At 37.6% G+C, this 26,416-nt stretch overlaps 1 protein-coding gene across 1 annotated transcript; it reads right to left on the bottom strand.

Annotated features, from left to right (window-relative positions):
* Positions 1 to 1,207: 1,207 nt before the first annotated feature.
* On the bottom strand, positions 1,208 to 15,625 carry LOC106083417 (pickpocket protein 19). Its single transcript, XM_059368984.1, has 10 exons — positions 15,555 to 15,625; positions 15,105 to 15,465; positions 13,991 to 14,127; positions 9,948 to 10,044; positions 9,301 to 9,491; positions 7,358 to 7,440; positions 3,185 to 3,232; positions 2,546 to 2,633; positions 1,481 to 1,581; positions 1,208 to 1,416 (listed from the first exon to the last, which is right to left on the bottom strand). Exons 1-10 carry the CDS (start codon positions 15,623 to 15,625, stop codon positions 1,322 to 1,324), a joined length of 1,272 nt encoding a protein of 423 aa, XP_059224967.1. The 3' UTR covers positions 1,208 to 1,321.
* Positions 15,626 to 26,416: the final 10,791 nt, after the last annotated feature.

Genomic DNA, 26,416 nt, shown 5'->3' with positions numbered 1-26,416 from the left:
TGTGATTTCGTAGGTGTGGTGTACGGGGTCCAACATAATCTAATGTGCCGGACTTTTTGGACCATGGTTGGGTGGGCTAGCGTGAGATCCTTCCACCAAGATCTCTGTGTTGATGTTTTCCCTTGTGTGTAATTATGAGTCAGTAAAGTTTGTGAATAAAACAGTGCCCCCTCATTTTCGATGTTTGTGTGCAGGGTTTGATTTGGCGGGTTGAGGCCCCTAGCCCTGATTGTCTCTCCACAGCTAACCGGCAGCCATTTCGAACGCCGACTAAGCGCACACATAACACATTTTCGCTGTGAATGAAGTCAGTATTAGGCAACATATATTAATTTACAGGTAGTGGCAGTTGCCCAACAACAAAATATTGTGTTCACTATCTGTCAGAATCAGTGATAAGTGCAACTCTGATTTTGAGTATATATTGGGTTGCCCAAAAAGTAATTGCGGATTTTTCATATAGTCGGCGTTGACAAATTTTTTCCCAGCTTGTGACTCTGTAATTGCATTCTTTCTTCTGTCAGTTATCAGCTGTTACTTTTAGCTTGCTTTAGAAATAAAGTGTAAAAAAAGTATATTTGATTAAAGTTTATTGTAAGTTTTTTTTTAAAAATGCATTTACTTTCTTTTAAAAAATCCCCAATTACTTTTTGGGCAACCCAATATATTAATTTACAGGTAGTGGCAGTTGCCCAACAACAAAATATTGTGTTCACTATCTGTCAGAATCAGTGATTAGTGCAACTCTGATTTTGAGTATATAACTAGTTCGCACCACTTTTCGTTGCTTGTGTATGTTGTGTTCTTAATTCTTAATTATAATACACACACAACCAAACTCGTTGATACATGACGAGAAAAAATTGTACGAAGCTGTTAACGGTACTCTACCTGGTAATTATGTCATAGTACTAGGCTTAATTGAAGCGAACATTGTAATGGCGCAGCGACATGTCGCTGGTACTTTGCGCAAAGAACTCAGTACCGCTTGTGGGGAATTTGTTCGCATTTTCTTCGTCACAATATCGCGTTTTGTTCAGGCGAAAAGACGAAGATTGTTATGGTACTAAAATAAAACACAGCATATATTTCAGGAAACAAAAAACTAACAAACTTTCTTTGAAAGCTCAGTCACAAGTGTCGCCAGATATAGTGTTATAAAAGCGTATCAACAAACAATAAAACAACAGTGATGAAATAGTGCGAATTATAAAGGATCATTTAATTCAATAACATTTAATAGTTTATTTTCAATTGTGTGTTACAAAGTGAACATTTAAAGCATTTGAAATATGTATTTAGCGGAATGTTGGAATGTTAATTAATTTATTTTTCTGCGTAATAATACATAGACAATTTCGAATAGATTCAGTATGGACGCTCCAGCGAACAAACCAATTACACCACCCACTGCAACTGTGTGAGAAGAAAAAAGGTTTATCAGGTAAGCTCATTGTACATGCTAACTATGCTGCTCTACCAACAAGATCCAAGGAATTTTTAGTAACAACTCGTTTATAGCGCTCTGAAGGTACATTAATGACGTTTACTTCCAACGATGCCTCTGCGTTCGTAATGACTCTATAAAAATATTATAAAATTAAAAAAAATTCAATCTTCTTAAAGACAAGACAAAGCTAAGTATCCAAAGTTTTAAAATGTATTTGTAAACACATCTCCATCAAGGAACCGCTTAAAGTATCAACTTTTCCACAGCCCGTCTGACATAGACTCACAGTACGGACGCATCATGATCCAAACTATAGCGGGGGTTAATTGCGAGACGTTGCAAAACCAGTTACAATTTACAATTATATAGTGGACTAATATGGGAGGGTGGGAATGTTCATGGGCAAAATTTGCAATTTGCATTATGGAAGGGTATGAAGTATCTAAAGACATATCATATCGATATAAAAATTTTTCCACTTTGTGTGGAGCTTAAAATTTTGTTTGCATTAGTAGTAGATCAGGATCTTTAAGCAAGTAGAAACAACGATGATGTTCAAACAGCATATTACACCCATGTTCTCCGAATAGAGCTTGGATTCTTAACATAAAATTTTTTCATTGGGAGTCGACTGGTCATTTTTTACGGGGCTTTATTTTCCAGTGAAATGGTACAAAGTGCTATTCCGGCACGGGCACCACACAAACTGGGACATTGAGGTCCGATCTGTGTGGTGTTCATTGCTGTCACGAGAAGCTTAGCTGCGAGCTACCGGGCGCGTCCACATGTTGCGGACAGTGGAATGCTCTATACGGAGTAGTTGTAACTGCAGTCGCGGACAATCAGCGGTATCGAGTGGAGAATCTCAGTGAGGGGTCGGGTGGCATCGGCTCTTGCACAAATACTGAGTGCCTACGATGCTCGATATGACAAGGCGAGTAATTGGCGCCTTTAAATAACCAATGGCCACCGCGGCGATCGGAACAAGTTTGCTCGCCTACAGGATCTTGACAAGGATCGCCACCTCCACATGAAAATGTGGTTACAATGACAACGACGACGATGACAAAATTTCTTTTACTACAATTTACTTACCCAACGTTTATAATTTTCGCCTCCACACATGATGGACAGCAGGCATCATTATCCACAGAGTATTGATTAACCAATTTTACAATAAACGCTTTAAAAAATTATTAGTTAATGAACAAAATCAATAAGTTGGCGAAATCAAATACATATGTATGTATGTATGTTTGTGTGTAGCAGTGTAGGGGTAAAAATAAAGTACTATAAAGGGCACCTAGGTTCGAATCCTAGTGAGAACATCAGAACATTATTCGGCGGTGGTTATCCCCTCCTAATGCTGGCAACATTTGTGATAGTACCTCATGTTACCATCAATGACGATGATAACTTGGCAAGAATTGCAAATGCAATTCTTTGGCCTGTGTATATTATTGGGTTGGCCAAAAAGTAATTGCGGATTTTTTGAAAGAAAGTTAATGCATTTTTAATAAAATTTAGAATGAACATTAATCAAATATACTTTTTTTACACTTTTTCTAAAGCAAGCTAAAAGTAACAGCTGATAACTGACAGAAGAAAGAATGCAGTTACAGAGTCAAAAGCTGTGAAAAAATTTGTCAACGCCGACTATATGAAAAATCCGCAATTACTTTTTGGGCAACCCAATATTACAACGAAACAATTCGCCTATTACAAACTTATTACCTTTTGCAATGCAATCCATACCCATAATATCGCAATATTGTGACTTAACTGGAAAGATATTAAAAAATATATAAATGTATATAAGTATAAATGATGGTAGTTTTTTACAAAAACATTGTTATAAGAAGTAATATTTCCATGAAAGTAGATTAGGTTAAGTTCAAAAGAGGATGTAGATATTAATCCAGCCCATGCCACAATGGACATACACCTAAGTCAGTAATCGGCTTGTTGTGCGCTCTAAAAACTATAAAGTAACCTCTAAAACAGAAAATTTTAAATTAGGAATTCTGTGCTACTTTCAAAATCCCTAATCGTTTTCAATACCACTCCCCTAAGTTGGTTCATGTCTGGTATTGTGTCTCCACCTAAGTGCCGGACAATGACAAAGAAAATGCTCCATCGTCTCATCATCTTCCCCGCATGCCCTACTCATGCTATCACTTGCCGCACCGATTTTACATATGTGAGCTCGTAGACCTATGTGTCCCGTTATGATACCAATAGCTATACTGACCTCCTTTTTACTTCCTTTCAGTAATAGCCTCGTCTTCTAATGATATGGATCCCCCCATAGGATTTTCGCCGTCCTTTCGACGGTTTTGCTGTTCCACAATGTTGCGCATTCGTCGCCCACTCTCTTAACTCGGACTGCGTCGACTCGAAAGGCTTGAGGTTAACCAAGTTTATTGACGGCAATCCTCTGGCCTTCACCGCCATAACGTCTGCCCTTTCATTGGCCCGGCACCCAAACGATGTGGATTTTGCCATCCTCAGAGAAGGCCTTAATCTCCTTACACTGCAAGACTGTTCGTGACCTTACCGTCCTGGTTCTTATTGACCTTATGGCAATTTTACTGTGGGTAAAGAGATAAAGCGAAGAATAATACTGGCAAACAGATGCTACTTTGGATTAAGTAAGCAGTTTAGAAACAAGGCCACCTCTCGACAGACGAAGACTACACTTTACAAGACACTGATACTACCCATGCTGTTATATGGTTCTGAAGCATGGGTACTTGTGAAAGCAGATGAGGCAGTGCTTGGAGTATTTGAGAGAAAGATTCTTCGTAAAATGTATGGACCAGTTTGCGTTAACGGAGAATATAGGCGTTGTATGAACCACGAGCTGTATGAGCTGTATGACGACGATAGTTACACGCATCAAAATACAACGGCTGCGTTGGCTAGGTCATGTTGTCAGAATGGATGAAGAAGCTCCAGCAAAGAAGTCTTTTGAAGGCAAACACGGTGGTACACGCAAACCGGGAAGACCAAAAGCCCGATGGAAAGATCAAGTTGTGGGAGACACCTCGAAACTTGGTGTCAGAGATTTATGAATGAGCGCAGAAGATCGAGGCGCTTGGAACGCTATTCTACGTTCGGCTAGTGGAAGAAATATTCTGTCATAGCCAATTAAAGTAAGTAAGTAAATATGTTCACACTGGACGTCCTCGCGTTAGCACCACACCACCTCACGCATTTCGTGATCGCCTGGATCTCCGCCGACGTTCTCGCGTTAGCACCACACCACCTCACGCATTTCGTGATCACCCGGATCTCCGCCTGCAGGACCGTATTATGATCGGGCAGTCTAAAACAGATCCCAGTCCCTGGGTTCTCAATGCAGACCTCCAGGCCCACTCTGTCCTCCAGCTTTGATCCATCCTTGTAACATGATTCAGATGGCAATACTAGGGTTCTGTCAATCTAAGACTGTGCCGATGGCAGCAGTGCTTCGCACTCGACTTCAAGATTCATCTCAGGTATCCGATCGGAAACCACTTCCCTTCATTCTAAGTTTTCTATCTACGCCTCGATTATACAGCGATGGTATTAGCTGCTCCCATTGTCAATCCATTCTCCCATAGCCTTATGTCTCAAAGCCGCAGTGGCTGCTTTACACTTAATCTGTATGTCAATGGGTCGGATATCTAGAATAGTCTCCAGTGTCTTGGGGGGCGTGGTCCTCATCGCTCCGCCTATGCCAAGATAACATGCTCTCTCAACCTGTTGCATGGTCCTTACGTTGCACTTTTTCTCCATAGCAGTCCATCAAACTACTGAGGCGTAATTTAGTATTGGTCTAATCACGCTCCTGTAGAACCAGTGGACTATCCTCGGATTCAGGCCCCATTTCAAGCCTTTTTAGTACGCTCCTAAATGTGACACTTTCAATTCAGTTTTCTGTCCAAGATCACACCTACGATTTGACCTTATCAGATATCGAAAACGTCTTATTGAGGAAACGTTGTGCGTTAAATTGGCCCACCTTAGTCTTCTTCGTGGACAGGCATATTTCAGTCTTCTCTGGGTTAACATTGAGACCTCTGGGTGCAGTCCAGTTGTATGCCATATGCAAGACCCATTCGGCACTTCTGTATAGCTCGTTCGGTTCCTTACCACTCATCATCTGCATAGCAGACGGGTTCAAATCTCTCCTCAGTCAGCATCCGTAATAGGTCATTTATGGTGGTCACCCATAGGAGTGGCTCCACCCCCACCCCCAAAATCTACCAAATGATGCGTGGTGGGATTTTAGCGAAATTTTGTTTGCTCTCTTATAGTAAACTAAAAACATAAATTTGGTATCCAAATTTCGGATGGGGTACCTAGGGGGGACGCCCCACCCCCAAAATCTACCAAATATATATTTAAACCAATCATGACAATATGGAACTTAAATGAAAGGTATTTAGGATAAGAAAACGTATCTGATATCCAATTGTCGGACCAAGTGTTAGGGGAACCACCGAACCCCAAAATACCCCTAAATCGGACTTATTTATTGACCATGACAATATGGGACTCAAATGAAAGGTTTTTGCGAGTAGAATACGAATCTGATATCAAAATAAAGAGCCAATAGTTTTGCGGGCCGCCCTTCCCAAAAACAAAAGAGGACAATTTTATGACCATAGCAAAATGGGGCTCAAATGAAAGGTCTTTAGGAGTAAAGCACGAATTTGATATCAATATTCGGGAAAAAGTGTCTATGGGGCCACCTCACCCCCATAACACTTCCCATATAGGACGTATTTGCTGACAATTCCAATATGGGACTGCAATAAGAGGTATTTTAGAGTAGAACGCGAATCTGATATTTATTTTCAGGGCCAAGTCTATGAACGGCCGCCCCATCGAACATGTTTGCCGACTATATAAATATGGGGCTCAAATGAAAGGTATTTGGGAGTAGACCACGAATATGATATCAACATTTGGGACCAGCAGTCTACAGTAAGTCCTGCCCTATAACAACCCCCAAATAGGACGTATTTGCTCGCCATGACAATTTGGGTCTTAAAGAGAGTGAGAGAGAGAGAGAGAGAAAGCTCGATATTTATAGTTTTTAGGATCCATACTCCAAACCGGACATTTTGCCGACTTTTGCAATAAGGGATTTGAATGGAAGGTTTAGAAAACGAATTTGATATCCAATATTGACGCCAATGGCAATATAGGGTTCAAAGAAATGATATTTGAGAGTAGAGCACGATGCTGATTTATTTTCAGGGCTAAGTGTTTGAGGGACGACCCCACTCCCCAAAATACACCTAAATCGGACATATTTATTGACCAGGTCAGTTAGGGGCTCAAATGAAAGGTATTGGGGAGAAGAGCATGAAATGTATACCCACTTTCGGGACCAATTTTCTGGGGGTCTACCCCTTTCCCATAAATTTCTCTTAAACCAATGGCAATATGGGGTTTAAATAAATGGTATGGTATATTAGAGTAGAACACGATGCTGGAGGACCACCTCACATCCGACAAAACCACTAAATCGGACATACGCATTTACCGATCATGGCTATATGGGACTCAAATACAAGGCATTTGGGAGTAGAGCACAAAATTCATACCCGTTTTCAGGAGCGATATGTATATCGCTTGAACACGTTTCTGGTCGAGTAGTCAAGCGATATACATATAATATTTTCGCAGCATGGTATACTATTTTAATTGTCGAAAATAAATATTTAAAGGATAATTTTGTTCTATATAGAGTAAAAGAAAGCGCAACGGAGCGGGTTTTGTTCAGCTAGTTTTCTATAAATATTAAATTTCAAGGAATTTGTCAAATAAAATCTAATTATTGTCAATTTTTCTATGAGAACAGCAAATTTTCATAAAACATTCCTCATGTTTTTTTGAGGTTTTGACACTTACATATTTCAGGAGATGTAAACAATGTGCAGTTACACATCTTTATTTCAAACTGTATACCCAGATACGACATACAAGATGAGTAACTGTAAAAAAAGAAACAATAGATTACTCGTAATTTTAAACAAGTAAAACTTGCTGCGATCGTCCGGGCCTAATCTTGGGAACCCAACCACCATGGATTTTGCTGCATATGTACACAAATGAAATTAGTTGAAGGGTTTGGTTGTACTTAAAGTACCAAATTTCTCTTTTTAGACAAACAATGGAAAAATGGATAAGAATTGTTATGCTATTGGAGATATATCAAGTTATAGTCCGATTCGGACCATAAGTGAATTGAATGTTGAAGACGATTGTCGAAGTCATTGGGTAATATTTCAGTCCATTCGGATAAGAATTGGGTCTTGTAGGAACCTCAAGAAGCATAATCGGGAGATCGGTTTATATTGGAGCTGTATCAGGCTATAGATCGATTAAGACCTTATTGGATACGTATGTTGAAGGTCACGGCAGAAGCTGTTGTACAAAATTTCAGCAAAATCGGATAAGAATTGCACCCTCTAGAGGCTTAAGAAGTCAAGATCCCAGATCGGTTCATACGGGAGCTATATCAGGTTATATACCGATTTGAACCATATTTAGCACAACTTTTGGAAGTCATAACACAACACTTCACGCACAATTTCAGCCAAATCAGAATTGCGCCCTCTAGTGGCTCAAGAATTCAAGATCCAAGAACAATTTATATGGCAGCTATATCATTACCTGACCGATTTGAACCATATTTAGCACAGTTGTTGGAAGTCATAGCAAACAAAAACATGTAATATTTTAGCCAAATTGGATAAGAACTGCACTCTATAGAGACCTAAGAAATAAAGATCCCAGAGCGGTTTATATGACAGCTATATCAGGCAGGTTATGTACCGATTTGAACCATAATGAACAAAGTTGTTAGAGTCATAACACAACACCTCATGCAAAATTTCAGCCAAATCGGATAAGAGTTGCGCCCTCTATTGGCTCAAGAAGTCAAGATCCGAGATCGGTATATATGCCAGCTGTATCAGGCTGTGGGCCGATTTGAACCACACCTAGCACAGTTGTAAAAAGTCACAGCAAAACACTTCGTGCAAAATTTCAGACAAATCGGATGTGAATTGCGCCAAGAAGTCAAGACCCAAGACCGGTTTATATGGCAGCTATATCAAAGCATGGACCGATTTACAATCCTAAACGACCTATTGGGTTGCCCAAAAATTAATTGCGGATTTTTCATATAGTTGGCGTTGACAAATTTTTTCACAGCTTGTGACTTTCTTCTGTCAGTTATCAGCTGCTACTTTTAGCTTGCTTTAGAAAAAAAGTGTAAAAAAAGTATATTTGATTAAAGTTCATTCTAAGTTTTATTAAAAATGCATTTACTTTTAAAAAATCCGCAATTACTTTTTGGGCAACCCAATACATCAATAAGAAGTATTTGTTCAAAATTTCAATTTCAAAATTTAATTACCTTTGCAATTAATTGAAGCGAAATTTGTGTTTTCGCAGCGACATGTCGCTGTTAATCTTTTCAAAGAACTCAGTTGCACTTCTACGGAACATGTTCGCATTTTCTTCGTAACCATTTTTTTTATACGTTTTGACATTTGTTCGGGCGACGCGTCAAAGTTAGTACTAGGATTTAATTGTGACATTTAATCAGCATATTTGGACAATTAATAATGTTAATGGGGGTGTTTTCACTTTTTGGTTTTGTCAAATGTCGCTACCTTCTATATGTGTACCTTGAGTCCCAACATTGACCTAAACCTCGTTTACACTGCTCTTCAAATCCGGATTGAACGACTCGATCGTCTGAAATTAGCTGATGAGAGCCTTAAATCAGGTTTTAATAAACAGTGTAAAGGGGGTTTTAAATAATTGCCATACAAATAATTTACCTGTAATGCCATGGCGATCCTGGATCTCTTTCTTCGGGAAATTTACATGACCTTTGCTTAACTGGCTCGGCTTTAACATCCGCATTATTTTGGTACTCTATAACGTTGACGTAGAATAATTCATTTGAGTCTTTTAAATCACCAAAATTAGAGCTAAAATATGGCATATCAACAGGACTATGTACATCTACCTAGAAATTGGTGATAGAACATTATTGAGTTATGGAATTATTTTCTTAATTTATTCTCAGAATACACTAAAAGAAGGTAGTGGAAAGCCATCAGCTGTCATCAAATTTTTGGACAGTGTTATTGTTCTTGGTCAGGATTCACTGAATAAGGCACATATTTTTTTTTTAATTTTTGGCAGTACGTGGCGTTGAGGATGTCCACTTGATCTCTTAACATTTATTCTTTGTTTCCGTTTTCTCCTATTAGATGACATTTTGAATGGGCAGATTTGACACCTTAATGTTCATGGGGCCTTCTATTAGTGAATCCTGGTTTTTTTATTTAGATAAGGTCGTTATTGTTTCTTTTCGTTTTCTTGTGACATTTCAATCGCCATATTTTAGCAAGTCCATTAAAGCTGCTACCTTCTTTTGTTGTATGCTGATTTATGGAAAAAAGGTCTATTAGAATATTACAGAATATTTCCATGTGTGTGGCTTTTTAAACCAAACTTTAAGGCTTCTGTCTTTGTGTGAAATATCAAATTTCATGGGCAATTTTTCTACAGATTTGCTGTACAGAAAAGAAAAGACAAAAACAAAAACGTATTAGAGCCATATCAATTTGTATTGGCTGAGAGTCTACAGCCATTCAAAGAGTCAAGAATCAGCGTCAAGTTGTTTTACAAGTATTTTATATGGGAAAGCAAAAAACCGCGGGTAGAATCGGAGTCTAGCGTCATGACGCTGAAATAGGATATATTCTATTTTGACAGTGTCGTTCTCAATGTTCTCTTCTCTCAGTATATTTCTCACTGCAAATGTTGCCACATTTTCATGAAAATTCGTTACGTTGCCAACACTTTTCAGGGAATTTTACTAAAAACATGGTAATGTTAAATTTACAAAAAAAATTTTCAAAAATTTTTTAAGTGATAAAATTGCAATACAGTTTAAATGAATTTTTGTGTACTTCTTATTTGGTTTCGCCGCTAACGATTTTTTATGACATTGACTCTTGGGTGGGGTTTAGACTCCCAATGCCCTCTATGGAGTCAGAAGTCAATACAGAGTTCAATAATAAGGGTTGAAAACAACAGAAAAATCATATGATCGAGCCGCCATATTATCATCAAGATGACTTTAAAAAATTGTGTTTGGATCGTGCACAGATAATATGCAAAAAAAAACGTAAACGAACATAATAGACGTCAAAACATAAACGTTTTGCTATGATAATACCGCCACATTTGGCCAGCTGATATCAGCTGTTACCGTGTGACAACCTTTATTATTTAACCATGTAGTCAATCAAAGTTTTTGATCAACATCAAAAAAGTAAAGAACCCTTTAATATTTTGTTTGTCAAAATGTTGATAAACATCATTAAGCATCAAGTTGTATGAGTTGGCACCATTTTATTTGGAAAATTAAATAAAACAAATAAAACATGGGGACCTTTCCACTCTTTGTCTATGGAAAAGTGACGATAAAAATGCTAATGCACGATATGTTTGTGGCTGGAGCATTTGGAGCAATGTAACTTAGGTACCGGGTTAGGCAAGCTGTTACTACTGTTAAGTCACTCTCGAACCCCGGTATACGGGATGACAGGACCTCGGTCACTTTTGGCGACGTAACTATGACTGATACGAAGAGATGCGCCAGGTTGTCCAACCGTCAATTTATTGTGCATCCCGAGAGTGACAGGGCCGTCGTATCCGTGGTCTTCGAGCCGATGGACAGCCATCACATTTTACCATAGGCTTTTCCCCACGTTGCGCCAAATCATCCAAGGCGTTGGGGCCCGACGGAATCTATGCACTGATGCCGAAGAATCTAGATCTACCTGGAGTTGAGTACCTTACACCGTTCCTCAACCTGTCTTTGATCACTCTTATAGTTTTCGATGTCTGGAAGATGGGCAGAGTGATCCCGCTACTGAAGCCTGGGAACGACTCGATTAAAGGGCAGTCGCACAGACCAATCTGCTTTCTCTCAGCAGTAACCAAGAAGCTGGATCCATTACTTCTCCCAAATCTCGTTGGAGAATTTCCATTCGTCATGCTAATGAATTTCGAAAACTGCATGGTACAACAATTGCTTTGCATGCGATCACCGCACACATTTTCCGCGGATTCAATCAGCCCAGGCCGTGTGATAGGACGGCCCTCGTGACACTGAACCTATGGAAGGCATTCTACACTGCAGCCATGCCAAACTATTTGAGGACATCACCAACACGTCCTTCCAGCCAGGCGCGAAACGCTGGGTCGCGAATTATCTGTGTATTCGCCAGTGTTTTATGGAATTTTGGGATAAGAAGTCGAAGCACCGTAGAGTGAAACTCCGGCATTGCTTAACCTCAACCTATCCTCCATTCAACAAAAGAGAACCTCTAGATCAAGCGGGTCTAGACAACATTCATGTAGACACGGTAGCAGATGCGGTAAATAGCTACCGGACGAATGTTGTCCTCGGAGAAGGACCTCCTCCCAATGCACCTGAAGAAATTAACCCCACTCGGTAAATAAAAGTAGTTCTGGCTCAATTACGATCCTGCAGATGCAGCCGTCTCAATTCTGGACGCATCCCATCTTAGTAGCGAAGTTCTTGGATCTGAATACTCTACACAATCAAGCAGATGAAGGATAGAACACAATAAACTTTTACAACAACAACAACCAGTTTGCATTGATGGGGAGTGTTGGCGTCGTATGAACCACACACTGTATGACGACACACAGTGGGAGGAAAAAAACAATTGGAAACAAGTCTGCCATTTTGGAACGGATAGAGATATCTTCATGAAATTTTACATGGTTATAGCTGAGATGTTATCCAGTTTAAAGGCCCTAGAAGTCCCTCGGTCACCTCGGCCCTACAAAATTTTGTTCGGGCTGTCAAAAGCGCGTTATGGTCCCATTTTCAAAAAAAAAAAATTTTATGGAATGTGCTTAAAAAGTCCTACAAAAAACAGGCCTTAATGTGCGGTATATCTCTATCCGTTCCAAAATGGCAGACTTATTTCCACTTATTTTTTTTCCCATCCCACTGTGCGACGTCAGCTTAGTTAAAAGTATTTGCGTTGGCTAGGACATGTTGTCAGAATGATGAAGAAGCTCCAACGAAGAACTCCTTTGAAGACAGTTCTGTGATATACGCAACCCGGACAACCAAAACTCCGATGTAAAAATCAAGTGGTGAAAGACATCTCAAAGCTAGGTTTCCGAAATTAAAGAAAGTGCGCAAACCGCTTGGATATCTATTCTAAGTTCTGCTTATGAGACAAATGTTCTATAACAACCAATTAAATTAAAGTAAATCAGCCGACATAAAATTTTTTTGAATTTTTGACAGTTCTTGTCATTAAGCCTAGTACTGACTTCATTCGCAGCGAAATGCTATTAAAGTAATGCGAAATCCAAAGGACTCTATTCTTCGCCAGAACACAAACAAAAGTCAAACAACAACACACAACAAAGACAACAACATTGAGGCATCATTTCGTTAGCATTTATTGGGTTGCCCAAAAAGTAATTGCGGATTTTTCATATAGTCGGCGTTGACAAATTTTTTCACAGCTTGTGACTCTGTAATTGCATTCTTTCTTCTGTCAGTTATCAGCTGTTACTTTTAGCTTGCTTTAGAAAAAAAGTGTGAAAAAATTATATTTGATTAAAGTTCATTCTAAGTTTTATTAAAAATGCATTTACTTTCTTTTAAAAAATCCGCAATTACTTTTTGGGCAACCCAATAATTACATTTGCAATTAATTGGAGAGAAATTATGCTGAAGCAGCGACATGTCGCTACTATATTGTTCATAGAACTCAGTACCCCTTCTACGGAATGTGTTGTGATTTTCTTAGTTACCATTTTTTTTATAAAGCGTTTTGACAGTTGTTCGTGCGAAAGGTCAAAGTCAGCGCCAGGCATTAAGAGTGTTTATTCTCCCTATATTCACATTCATTTTTTGTTGACGTTTTCACCTATTTGTGAAATTTTTTGTTGGCACATTTCGACGTTCTTAATGTAAATGGGGCCTTGACACTTTTGATTTTATACATGCAAGTGACGCAACCTTCTATTATTGGGTTGCCCAAAAAGTAATTGCGGATTTTTTAAAAGAAAGTAAATGCATTTTTAATAAAACTTAGAATGAACTTTAATCAAATATACTTTTTTTACACTTTTTTTCTAAAGCAAGCTAAAAGTAACAGCTGATAACTGACAGAAGAAAGAATGCAAAAACAGAGTCACAAGCTGTGAAAAAATTTGTCAACGCCGACTACATGAAAAATCCGCAATTACATTTTGGGCAACCCAATAGTTAATCCTGCTTTAATATGATATTTGTTTGATGTTAGCCAACTAACTTTAGTTTGTTAATTTTTGGATGCGCCATAAGAAGTATTTGAAAAGTTTTTTGATGTTATTTCCGAATTTTGATATACAAAAAAAAACTACAATAATGGCATCGCAAATATGGAAAAATAATGTTACGTCTAATTTACTTACTAGTCCATTAAGTTATTGGCCAAAAAACAATATCCCATTGTTAGTTCATGAAATCGAAATATATCGGTGCAATTCTGCACAACTTCACCCAAAAATGTCACTTTTTCGAAGACCAATTCACATGATCTAGGTAAGAACTGAAAAAGCAGATTGAAAAAAATTTGTTATAAACTATGAAACATTAGATAATATTTTTAAACCCTATAAATCATAGTATAGTTTATAGGATAGGGGTATACTAACTTTGTCATTCTGTTTGCAACACCTTGGAACAATATTCTAAACCCCATAGAGTATATATAGTCTTGATGATCACGACATTCTGTTGTGTTTTGCCAATGTCCGTCCAAGACCCCAAAAAGTATATATCATCTTAATGATCATGACATTCTGAGTTATTGGGTTGCCCAAAAAGTAATTGCGGATTTTTCATATAGTCGGCGTTGACAAATTTTTTCACAGCTTGTGACTCTGTAATTGCATTCTTTCTTCTGTCAGTTATCGGCTGTTACTTTTAGCTTGCTTTAGAAAAAAAGTGTAAGAAAAGTATATTTGATTAAAGTTCATTCTAAGTTTTATTAAAAATGCATTTACTTTCTTTTAAAAAATCCGCAATTACTTTTTGGGCAACCCAATATTTTGGCCTTGACCTTCCGTCCGTTTGTTAAAATCATTATAGCGTTTAAAAGAATGAACAACGATATCCCATGGACATTTTACACATATACTTTTTATTGATATAGGTCGTTGGGGATCGCCAATGGGCCATATGGGTTCAGATTTTGATGTAGCCTCGATTTGATTGCTATTCTTTGGTACATCGAATCCCATCCTAGTCATGTCTGGGTGGGATTCGAAATACCAAACAATGTCGAACCCGTGAAACAAGTTGACCCACCTTTGTCACCGTGACCCAACATGACTCGTGTCATTCCGTGAGAAAAGAGAAATCCCGCCGTGTGCTTTCGCAGGTTACCATACATATTCGCCATTTACCGCTATGTTACACTACACTTAAAGAATATTTTTCCTAATTTTTTTGTGTTTATTGGTCGGCTACTTTTGGGACCGCCCTCGTATATTCTCACACATACGCCAAAATCAATTATCCTACCTTTCTTTGTAGTTGGTGATAATCAATGCCACATGTACCATTTGTATTTACACAGTTTGCTGTTTTGATACGAATATTAACCGGATTCGTAAATATTAAATCATGTAAAGCATTCATGTAGGTCTTCATCGGTACGTCGTAGATCAATTTTTCGTCTTTAATATATGCAGTGGCTTGACTTTGATTTATAGTACGACCCTTTGTCATACATACTGAAACAGCTGGGAATGTGTTGTTCCATCGTAGATAGGTGGTTTCGATGTCTATGCTAATGGAATCAGCGTAGAAACGGGTAACAGTTAGCCACAATATCCAGAATATGATTCCGGTTGATATAACGATTATGAGTCCCCAAAATAATCTAAAGGGGAACCAAAAGGAAAAATTACAACAAAAAAAAAAATACTCCCAACTGAAGTGTTCAGGGAGAGTTGAGAGGTCGAAAATTACCTATGATAAAGACTTTTTTGTTGAAACCATTTGTAGAATTTCCTTAAACGCTGCCTTAAAATTTGCACCATGCTTGGTTGTCAATTGAAACTGTACTAATTATTCCCAGCGCAGTGACCATGACTTAAAATATTTCCCATCGTTAGTTATGTTACCAGAAAATAATGTGCAATTAAATTTTAATTCTAATGGCAGGCACAATAAAGGATTTATATTTTGTATACACGGAAAAAAATAATGGCATAATTTTGAAGATTTGTTTAACCAAGCTTTAAGGCTATTTAAGGAATTATTTCCTTTGGTAAAAGATTTATAGGCTTATTTCTTGAAGTAAAGTATTTTTTATTAATAAGTATAATAGATCTTTAATTTTTTGTCTTATTATTTAGAAGAAAAATCTTTTTATGAACGTAAAAATATAATTTCAGTTAAGGAAATTGATTAGTTAAGACCGAAACATAGTGAGCGCGTTAAACTTTATTTTTGAGTGACGCGTTGCAAAAATGCAACTCTGCGCACAAATCCCACAAAAGCTACGCGGAAAAGTTGAAAATGTGTCAGTTTTGACGCTTGAAAATGAGCGTCATTCTGTGCTGCCACACGTAAGTAGCGTTTTTATACCCACTACATAGGATAAGGGTATACTAATCTAGTCATTCCTTTGTAACACCTCTAAACAATTACCATAACGTCTTGATCGTCCCAGAGTCTGAGTTCTGAGTCGATCTAGCCATGTCAATCCGCCCGTCTGTCGAAATCACCATAGAGGTCGAACGCGTAAAGCTAGCCGCTTGAAATTTTGCACAGATACTTGATATCGATGTAGGTCGTTGGGGCCCTAATGGTTAAGATTTAGATATAGCTCCCATACAAACCGATCTCGCGATTTGACATCTTGAGCCGTTGGAAGCCGCAATTTTTGTGCGATTTGGCTGAAATTTTGCATATAGTGTTCCATTATGACTTCCAACAACTGTGCCAAATATGGTTTAAATCGGTCTTTAAACTGATATAGCTCCCATATAAACTGATTGCCCGATTTGACTTCTTGAGCTCTTAAAAGCCACAGTATTTGTCCGTTTTGGCTGAAATTTTGCATGTAGTGTTTTGTTACGACTTTTAACAACTGTGCCAAGTACGATCCATATCGGTTTTTAAGCTGATATAGCTCTCATGTAAACCAGTCTCTCGATCATCCTTGTTCGGTTCCTAGAAGCTTTAATTTTTGCTGGTTTGACAGAAGTTTGGTATGTACAATAGAATAAAATTATGCTCCACAACTAAATTTATTTTGCATACATTTTTAGCAGAATCCTTGGTGGTGGGTTCCCAGGAGTCGGCTCGGCCGAACTTAGCACGCTTTTACTTGTGAGTGGTCATTGTTTGGAGATTTGCATTTTCCAAAGTGACGCTCTTCAACAGAAACAGAAAATGCCATTAAAGAATAGATTTCAAAGCGCCTCTATCTATTGCGTCCCTTCATCAAGCTCTGACACCCAGTTGTGAGATGTGATTCTCCACTTGGTCTTTCCATCAGAGGTTTGGTATTCCCTTTTTGCTTATTCCAATTTCATCACCTGACGAAAGGTGGGTCCGTTCTTTCATTTCTACGTTTCTTGAGAGTGATAGATTTTTTTCTGAGCGCGAGTTACCAGCCCTGCGCTTCAGTCATGAAAACATGGAGGTATCGTGAGATCGTATGCATTCCTTACTAAGACCAGTCGCTTCCTACAAGATCCGTTCTCTTACCTGTGAAACAGATGCTGATGATGGTGGTATTTAATTATTTAAAGATCTCAACATCTCGCCTTGTCATTCCGAGCACCATGGCTGTAACAAAGTATTTAAATGGAAGCCAGTGCTGCCCGCAATCCCACTGAGACTCTCCGCTCGAAAGCGTAGATTGTGAGAGACTGCAGTTGCAGTTACTCTGCATATCTGCGAAGCGTTCCATCATCCGCAATCTGTTTTCAGGACCATCATTAAATTAAACCAACTACAACTGCGGCAAACCACAGGGTGGGGTAATCTCACCACTGCTATGACTTATTGTTATCAATGAGATACTTGCCAGACTTGGGGACCAAATTACCAAAATATGCAAACGATGTGGTGACAGTTGTCTCTGGTCCGTTTCATCATTGCAGGGTGACTTAATAAACGGGCCCTGTCGTCAATGGATACCTGGCGACTAGCATTGATCTTGGAGTGTACCCGGACAAAACTCTGGTGGTGTTTTTCACCACAAAAACCAAATGCTTCAAATACAACATTACAACGCACGCCTTCTAACCAAAGACGAAACGCATCCCATAGTGGTTGCGGGGTGTTGCTATCTCTGGCTTTCCTTTTCCATTTGCAAAAAAAATCTCCGATCTTTGAGCTCGTCTCGAAAATAACGAAACAAACCAAAATGGTAAAATTTAATGATCTTCGCCCTAACAGGCAAAAACTTGAAAATTTCCAAATATGACTGCTTTAATCTACAGGGTGCGCAAGAGAAACTTACTTATTTGAAGTTGAGCGGAGAGAGGATCGAGATGGCGCGTATCTGGAGGGAGAAGTGCCCAAGTTTGAATCTCTCTCCAATCAGTTTATTTGATGGGGCTAGGTCACACGATGTTTTGTTGCTGTTGCGCGAAAGGTATGACTCTGACTGGCATTGTTGCATTCAGCTTCAGACATTTTCATTTGGAAATAAAGTCTTAAGTTGGAAACAAAAGATGAGATGTGTTATTAGGTGATCGTTAAGTGTCGCTGAAGTCCGCAAGTTTGTTTCTCTCTCCAGTCAGTTGCCATCATGCTCTGGTCTAGGGAGCAGCGGGCCTTCGGGGTCGAGATCTTCTTTCCTAACGGTCGCCCACTTATTAATATGCAACGTGCCTTCCGCTTTGTTACAGGAATATGATCGAGGAAATTTTTCTTCCAAGCCTGCAAGATATTAAATTCCTAACGTGAGGTTTTGGCAAAATGAAGCCACAGCACACCCACCACTAGACTCAATGAATCACTTAATCTCTCTCAGAGATTAACTCAGATTGAGTTCCGTGCACACCACGCCATTGCCAACATATCGATTGAAATGTTGTAAAGAATGGACAATGGAATGGAATTTAGAAAATCGACTTAATCAGTGAATGGCCAATGGCGGTCGCTATTTACCCGAAGTTATTTTATATACTGCATGATAAACAAAATTGGGATATTGTATTCTCAAGAAAAAAAAAAATGAATTAAAACAATAACTAAAGAGCCTACAAATCCGACACTTAATTCCGTTTAATTCTTAGCCGATCTAGCCATGTCAGTCTGTCTGTTGTCTTTACAAATAAAGATAATAAGTTAAAATATTGCCCAGATCTTTCCGCACGCACGTTCTATAGACTGATCTTCCAACTTAAGGTCTTATGCGCATAAGCGTATTTATGACCCGATTTGCCGAAATTTGGCCCAGCGAGTTATGTTTAGAACCTTGCCAACCGTAACGAGTATGGTAAAGATGAGACCATATTTAGATATCTATAGCTGCCATATATACCGATCTTCCCATTTAAGGTCTTGGGCCCGTAAAAGTCATAATGATTACCTGATTTTGGTGAAATCCTACCCACCAACCCTCCATTTCTTTTAAATAAATCTCAGCTTAATTTTGAAAATGTTTTAATTGTTGATTTGTTTGGCGAAGAGGTCATTGAAAGTCTTTACACAGCTTTATGTTGTTGTTGTTGTAGCAGTGTGTTGTACACTGCTTAATATTTCCTTTGCGCCGATGCAGAGAATGTGTTGTTCTTTTTAATTTTAAAACAATGTCTAAATTTCCACTCCGGAAGTTTTAGATCAAAAGATTATCGTTTTATTTCTTTCTTTCTGTTTTGCATATTCTTTTCGAAGTAAGTACATTATTCATCACTGATGTCTAATACCTAGGTGTTGATTTCATAAATATGGATATATGGGATATTCCATGATAATATGAAAATTTTACGACAGTACTCATAACATTTTTAAAAATTAAAGAAAATATATAAAAACAAATAAAAGCGTGCTAAGTTTGAGAGGGCCGAATTTTGGGAACCCACTATCATGGATTCTGTTAAAATATGGGAGCTATATCAGGTTGTAGACCGATTTAGACCATCATGGATTCTGTTAAAATATGGGAGCTATATCTGGTTGTAGACCGATTAAGAGCGTACTTGACACAATTGTTGAGAGTCATAACAGAACACTATGTGCAAAATCTCAGCCAAATCAGACAAAAATTGCGGCTTCCAGGGGCTCAAGAAGTCAAATCGGGAGATTGATTAATATGGGAGCTATATCAGGTTGAAGACTAATTTGGATCGTACTTGGCGCAGTTGTTGGAAGTCACAACAGAACAATATGTGCAAAATTTCAGCCAAATCGGATGAAAATTGAGGCATCCAGGGTCTCAAGAAATCAAATCGGGAGATCGATTAATATGGGAGCTATATCCAAATATTAACCGATATGGCCCGTTTGCAATCGCCAACCACCTACATCAATATTAAGTATCTGTGCAAAATTTCAAGCGGCTAGCTTAACGCGTTCATCCGCTAACGTGATTTTGACAGACGAACGGACGGACATGGCTAGTTCGACTCAGGATGTCGAGACGATCAAGAATATATATATTTTATGGGGCCCTAGGTCAATATTTCGAGGTGTTACAATCGGAATGACTAGATTAGTATATCCCCATCTCATGGTGGTGGGTATAACAAGTAAAAACGTGTAAAGTTCGGCCGTGCCGTGACTACCACCATGGATAAAATAACCATTCTCTTTAATAGCAACTGCACTATCATATCCATAGTGATATACAAATGGGGGCTGATCTGGATCATATTTGATTCAGGTCCCGAGAACTCTTATACAAGTCATAGGCAAGAAATCCGCTTTTTATGGGATTAAGACCCTAAATTGTAAGATCGGTCTATATGGCAGCTATATTTGAAAATAGTCTGATATGGACTATATGCTGGTTGGATGACGGGAGGCTAGAAGTCACTGTGTCAAATTCCAGCGAAATCGGGTAATAAATGGAGCTTTTATGGGCTCAATACCCTTAATCGGCAGATCGGTTTATATGGCAGCTATATCTGAATAAAGACCGATCTGAACCATATTTGAGTCGGATATCGAGAGGTTTTAATCAACTCACTATATCAAATTTCAGCGAAATCGGATAATAATTGCGGCTTTTATGGGCTTAAGACTAAATCAGCAGATCGGTCTATATGGCAGCTTATATCTAAATATGGTCCGATCTGGACCATATTAAGGTGTGATGACGGAAGGTTTAAAGCATCTCACTGTTTCGAAATCGAAGTTCGAAAATCGAAATCGGATAATATTTGCGGCTTTTATGAGGTCAAGACCCATAATCGGCAGATCGCTCTATATAGCAGCTATATCTGAATATAGACCGATCAAAACTATATTTATGTAGGATATCGGAGGACTTTAATCAACTCGCTATTCGAAATTTCAGCAGCTATATCTAAATATGGTCCGATCTGGACCATATTTAAGTCGGATGAAAGCTTGAAAAATAACTCACTGTTTAAAATTTGATCGAAATTGGATAATATATACGCCTGTTACGAGCTTAGGACCCTTAACCGGCATATACGTGTATATAGTCGATACACAGAAAAAATATCGCAAAAAAAATTTGCAATTCAAAATTTAATTGAAAATCGTTTTCAATTAAAAAATTAATTGCTTCAATCATTTTTTAATTGCAGTGCCCCTAAAAGTGAATATCGGGCGATATACATATATAGCAGCTATATCTAAATATGAACCGATTTCAATGAAATTCACCAGTAAAATTAAAATTGTCATAAGAAAATCCTTTCCGCTAAATTTTGAGAGAATCTGTTGATAAATGAGCACTTTATTGCAATATTAGTCCAAATCTGACGATCATATATATGAGACCGACATAGCTAAATCGAATCAGAAAGTGTTTTTGAGTCGATCGGTGTACTTATGGGGTCTTATGGGGTAATGGGTCAATCCCTCTTCCTTCTTGGTCTTAGAAACAAATTCACTAAGTTATAATACCCTGTACCTCAGTAGTGGTGTAGAGTATAATAAATTGATTCAATTAATTTTTTAATTGAATCTGAAAATTTTTTCAAGTCACCATTGTGATTAAAATTTTTTTAACTTTTAATTAAAAAATTAGTCGATTCAATAATTTTTTAATCGAATCTTAAAATAATTTTGCAATTTGGGGCTTAAGTAAATTCAATTAAAGGCTATTTTGTCCCCTACAATATAAAGGGAAGGAGATTTCAAAGACCCATACGTCCCACATTTCGACAAATCTATAGCAATACCATGACAGACGGTTTAACGTGACGGATCAACCCGATGGAGACCTTCATCGGTCAAGGGCTGACGGCTCAGTGCACAACACACTGCTACGACAACAACAAAAACACAAACCAACAACGCACCTCAATTCCATGTTCCAGGAGGTAAACTTCTGTGCACCAAATATAAAAATGAACTGGAGTATTCAAAAAATTTCAATAATTTTTTAATTGAAAATTTCAAGAATTTTTTTAATAGTATCCATTAAAAAATCAATTGAAAATTTCAATAATTTTTTTAATTCAATATGCAAATTTTTTAATTGAAAAGTTTTCAATTAATTTTTCAAAAACGGTGATTGATACTATCATTTTCGTGATTGAAGCAGTTTCAATTAAAAAATTGATTGGATCAATTAAATTCGTGATTGAAACCGATTTTTATTTTTTTTCTGTGTGTATGTAAATAAGTTTGGAAGTGGATATTTCGATGTGTGGCAAATGGAATGACTATTTGTACGTTTGCATTGAAATTTGTATGATCCTGTCCGTTTACACTGTGTTTTTGGGAATTTAAGTGACATATATAAGCGTACATGCGTATACATGAATGTGCATATCACACACACATCCATACACGGTTCTTGAAAACAGTTGCATATTTTAGTACTTTTATCGATTATTCAGCCATGAAATCGGGTTTATTTGAAATTTAAAAATAAATCCAGTAAAAATAGAATTTATTTTTATATGGTAAAAGCTGCAAAAATACACAGGATTTAGCACTTAAATCTCGAAAAGGCCTTAAATCCGGATTTAGTGGTCAATGTTAAAGTACTTTAAATTAATGTATCCTATGGGGGTGGGTATAAACAGACTTTTTGTTGACCCATGACACAAATTTTAGAATAAAACAAATATAAAAACCAAACAAATAAACTAAAATGAAAAGAAGCTCAAGTATAAATACAAAATAAAACTTAAGGGCTTAAGGTGAATTGGTCGTATATAGTCCCTTACAGTCCATCCTGAGCTCCCCATCCCAGTTGCAAAATTGAATGCGATTTGAATTACCAGTGAGGGGGTGTTTTTCGACTCCTACTAGCCCGACCCCTACTAGACCAAAAAAAAAAATACATCATTTTACCTTATCTTCATTTTAAAGACTGTATCTTGGTTGCAACTGACAAATAGACCCACGGACTTGGCTAAAACCTCTTTGAACTTTAGGATGATCAAGAATATACATATATATTCTATAGGATCATAGATGAATATTTCCTTGTTTTGTATTATTCCTTGTAGTTATTCTCAAATAACTACTCGTTTTGTCTCTATGCAATGTCCCATATGTATTTACTATATGATATGATCTGTTTAAAAGTACATTATTTACCATTCCTCAATTCGTGACACTCTTGAAAATTGTTTGACCATTGTTTGTTGATTTACTTTTTTTTTGATGAACGTTGTGTTTTTTTTGCTTTTTTTTGTATGCTAATATCGAGCAGTTTAGTTTACCCTGCGCCGCCCAATAATGCACAAGAACTTTCTTTTCTTTCTTGCTCACTGCCACATTGTCACCCAGTAGACGCAGGCTTCTAGTTGCCTGGATTCTGGAGGAAGTAGCTAATTGTCTCCCCAGTATTTGTTGCAGGGCCATTCTTTATATTCATGTTAAACTTTTTCTTTTTCTGGGGAGAATTTGAATAAAACACCAAGCCTTCGGTTGTATATTTCTCTCATTTTTTTGATGGGGCTAGGCCGCACAATGTTTTGTTGCTGTTGCGCGAAAGGTATGACTCTGGCTGCCATTGTTGCCTTCAGCTCAAGACATTTTCATTTAGATTTAAAGTCTTAACTCACACATAAGTTGGAAAAAAAATGAAGAAGAGATGTGTTATTGGGTGCTCATTAAGTGCCGCTGCTTGTTCGTTTATTTCACATAATGTAGCCCCGAACTGTGAACTGTTGTGTAGCCGATAGACCGACAGACAGATAGATCGCATTTTATCTGCACATCTGCAACAAAGGCACGTCTTTAATTGAATAATAATAACAAATATATATAACCGTAGCCATTTAACAAAACAAAAAAAAAAATATATGTCGCAAAAGAAATGCGCAGGCGAGCGAACAGGCGTTACATGCCATCATACAGTGAGTGCCATAAGTGAATCTTCAGTAATCAATTTGAAAAATGTTAAAATTTTTATATTTTTAAAAAATTTCCTCTCCATATTTAAAATGCTTTTATATTTATATCTGCTTTGCCTGGTTGAGTAAAGGTCAATTTTCCTAATTGATTGAGCTTTTAGTTTTATTTTGGTAAGTTAATAAAAATTTTTAACTTCTTAAATTGGACCGATGATTCTTTATGACAGCTTGTTGCTTTCAAATGCAAATTTTCCCATGAATATTCCATTAAGGAACTGGGGCAAACTTCTCACAAATCAATGTGTGCGCCGATTAAATTTTAAGCTCAATGATAACGGACCTTCTTTTTTTAGCCGAGTACGAATGGCGTGCCGCAGAGCTACAACTCTTTGGGGGAGAAGTGTTTACATGTCAAAGTACCTCACAAATGTTGGCAGCATTAGGAAGGGGTAACCCCCGCTGATGTTGCTGCCAGGATTTGAACCCAGGCGTTCAGCGTCATAGGCGGACAAGCTAACCTCGGCGCTACGGTGGCCTCCGAAAGCTTGTTGCTTAGGATCAGTAAACTCCCTCGTAAAACCTGAAATTCAACACACCTTTAATGGTAATCGTTTGTGTGGTAGGTTACTCACCACCATATTCAGTGTACAGTTGGTTAACAGTTATTGTTGTTGCTCCAGCATAACAGTCACTCTGCAGTTTTGAGTGTGAGATTCAGAGAGTGAGTAAACTCCCAGAGAATGAGCAAACGGCCAAAGCTAGAATCATGAAATTTTTCATGAAAGTTGGCCTTTAGTCATAGGCACGGAATAAGGTTGGATGTGCTGATATTCGTACGTTTAGGTACTAAAAAGTACCAAAAAGTACGAAATGATACATATTTGCCCAGCTCGAACGGAAAGGGCTAGAAGATCTCAAATTAAAGGCATCACGAAAAAATAAGGTTTGGTAAAAAAAATTTAAATCGTACCGGAAGTGGGAGAATTAGAACGTTTGGTACCACAGTTGGTACTATTTGGTACTTTCTTTGTAAAATGAACTAGAGCTCTGAATTTTGGAACATAGTTACACTATGGCAACCTTTATTGGGTGACTATTAGACATTTTGAAAGTTTGTACATTTAGGTACAAAAAAGTGCCAAAAAGATACGAAATGGGTGAACTTTGTACATGGCGGATGAATAGAGGTAGAATTTTGAAATTTGACTTAAACGACATCTGGTGCAAAAGGATGAAGGTGGAAGGAAAAAATAGAAAAAAAGTACTGGTAACGGGAGAAAACGTACATTTGGTACCGCAATTGGTACCATTTGGTTCTTTCTTTAAAAATGGAGCCAGAGGTCCGAAATTTCGCATGTTGATATAACAAGGAAATAAATGAAAGGTGATTAAATGATCTATTCAAAATTCGTACATTTTGGTACCAAAATTAGTACCATTTAAAACTTTCTGTGCAGATGGAGCTAGAGGTCTGAAATTTAGATTATAGGTAAAACTTGGAAATATACGATGGGCGACTATATAAAAGTACCAAAAAGGTACGAAATGGGTGAACTTTGCAGAGGACGGAGGAACAGAGGTAGAATTCTAAAATTTGACTTAAACGACATCTCGTGTAAAAGGATGAAGGTGAAAAGAAAAAATGGAATAATAGTACTGGTTACGGGAGAAAACGTACTTTTAGTACCGCAATTGGTACCATTTGGTACTTTCTTAAAAATGGAGCTAGAGGTCTGAAATTTGGCATGAAATATATGATAGGAGACTAAATGATCCATACAAAATTCGTACATTTTGGTACCAAAATTAATACCATTTGGAACTTTCTGTGCGGATGGAGCTAGAGGTCTGAAATTTGGATTATAGGTAAATCTTAGAAATATATGATGGACGATTAAGTAAATGATAGATGACTAAATGATCTATCCAAAATTCGTACATTTTTGTACCATTTGTTACCTTTTTTTTAAGAGATGGAGCCAGAGGTCTGAAATTTTGCATGTAGGTAGAACTCGGAAAAATATGATGGGTAACTATGATCTTTTTACAGTTCGTAAATTTTGTTACCAATATTGGTACAATTTGGAACTTTCTGTGCAGATAGAGCTAGAGGTCTGAAATTTTGATTATGGGTAAAACTTAGAAATGTATGATGGGCGACTAAAAAATATTTTTACAAATCGAACATTTTGGTACCAAAATTGGTACTTTCTTTATAGATGGAGCTTGATGTTCGATATTTGGTGTGTATTTAGAACTCAATAATAAATGATAGATTACTAAATGATCTATTAAAAATTCGTACATTATGTTCTTTCTTTTCAGATGGTGCTAGAGTTCGGAAATTTGGTATGTAAA

This window comes from Stomoxys calcitrans, chromosome 5 (genome assembly GCF_963082655.1).
Source record: "Stomoxys calcitrans chromosome 5, idStoCalc2.1, whole genome shotgun sequence".
Taxonomy (NCBI): Eukaryota; Metazoa; Arthropoda; class Insecta; order Diptera; family Muscidae; genus Stomoxys; species Stomoxys calcitrans.
This window is presented reverse-complemented; position numbering and strand designations above follow the sequence as displayed.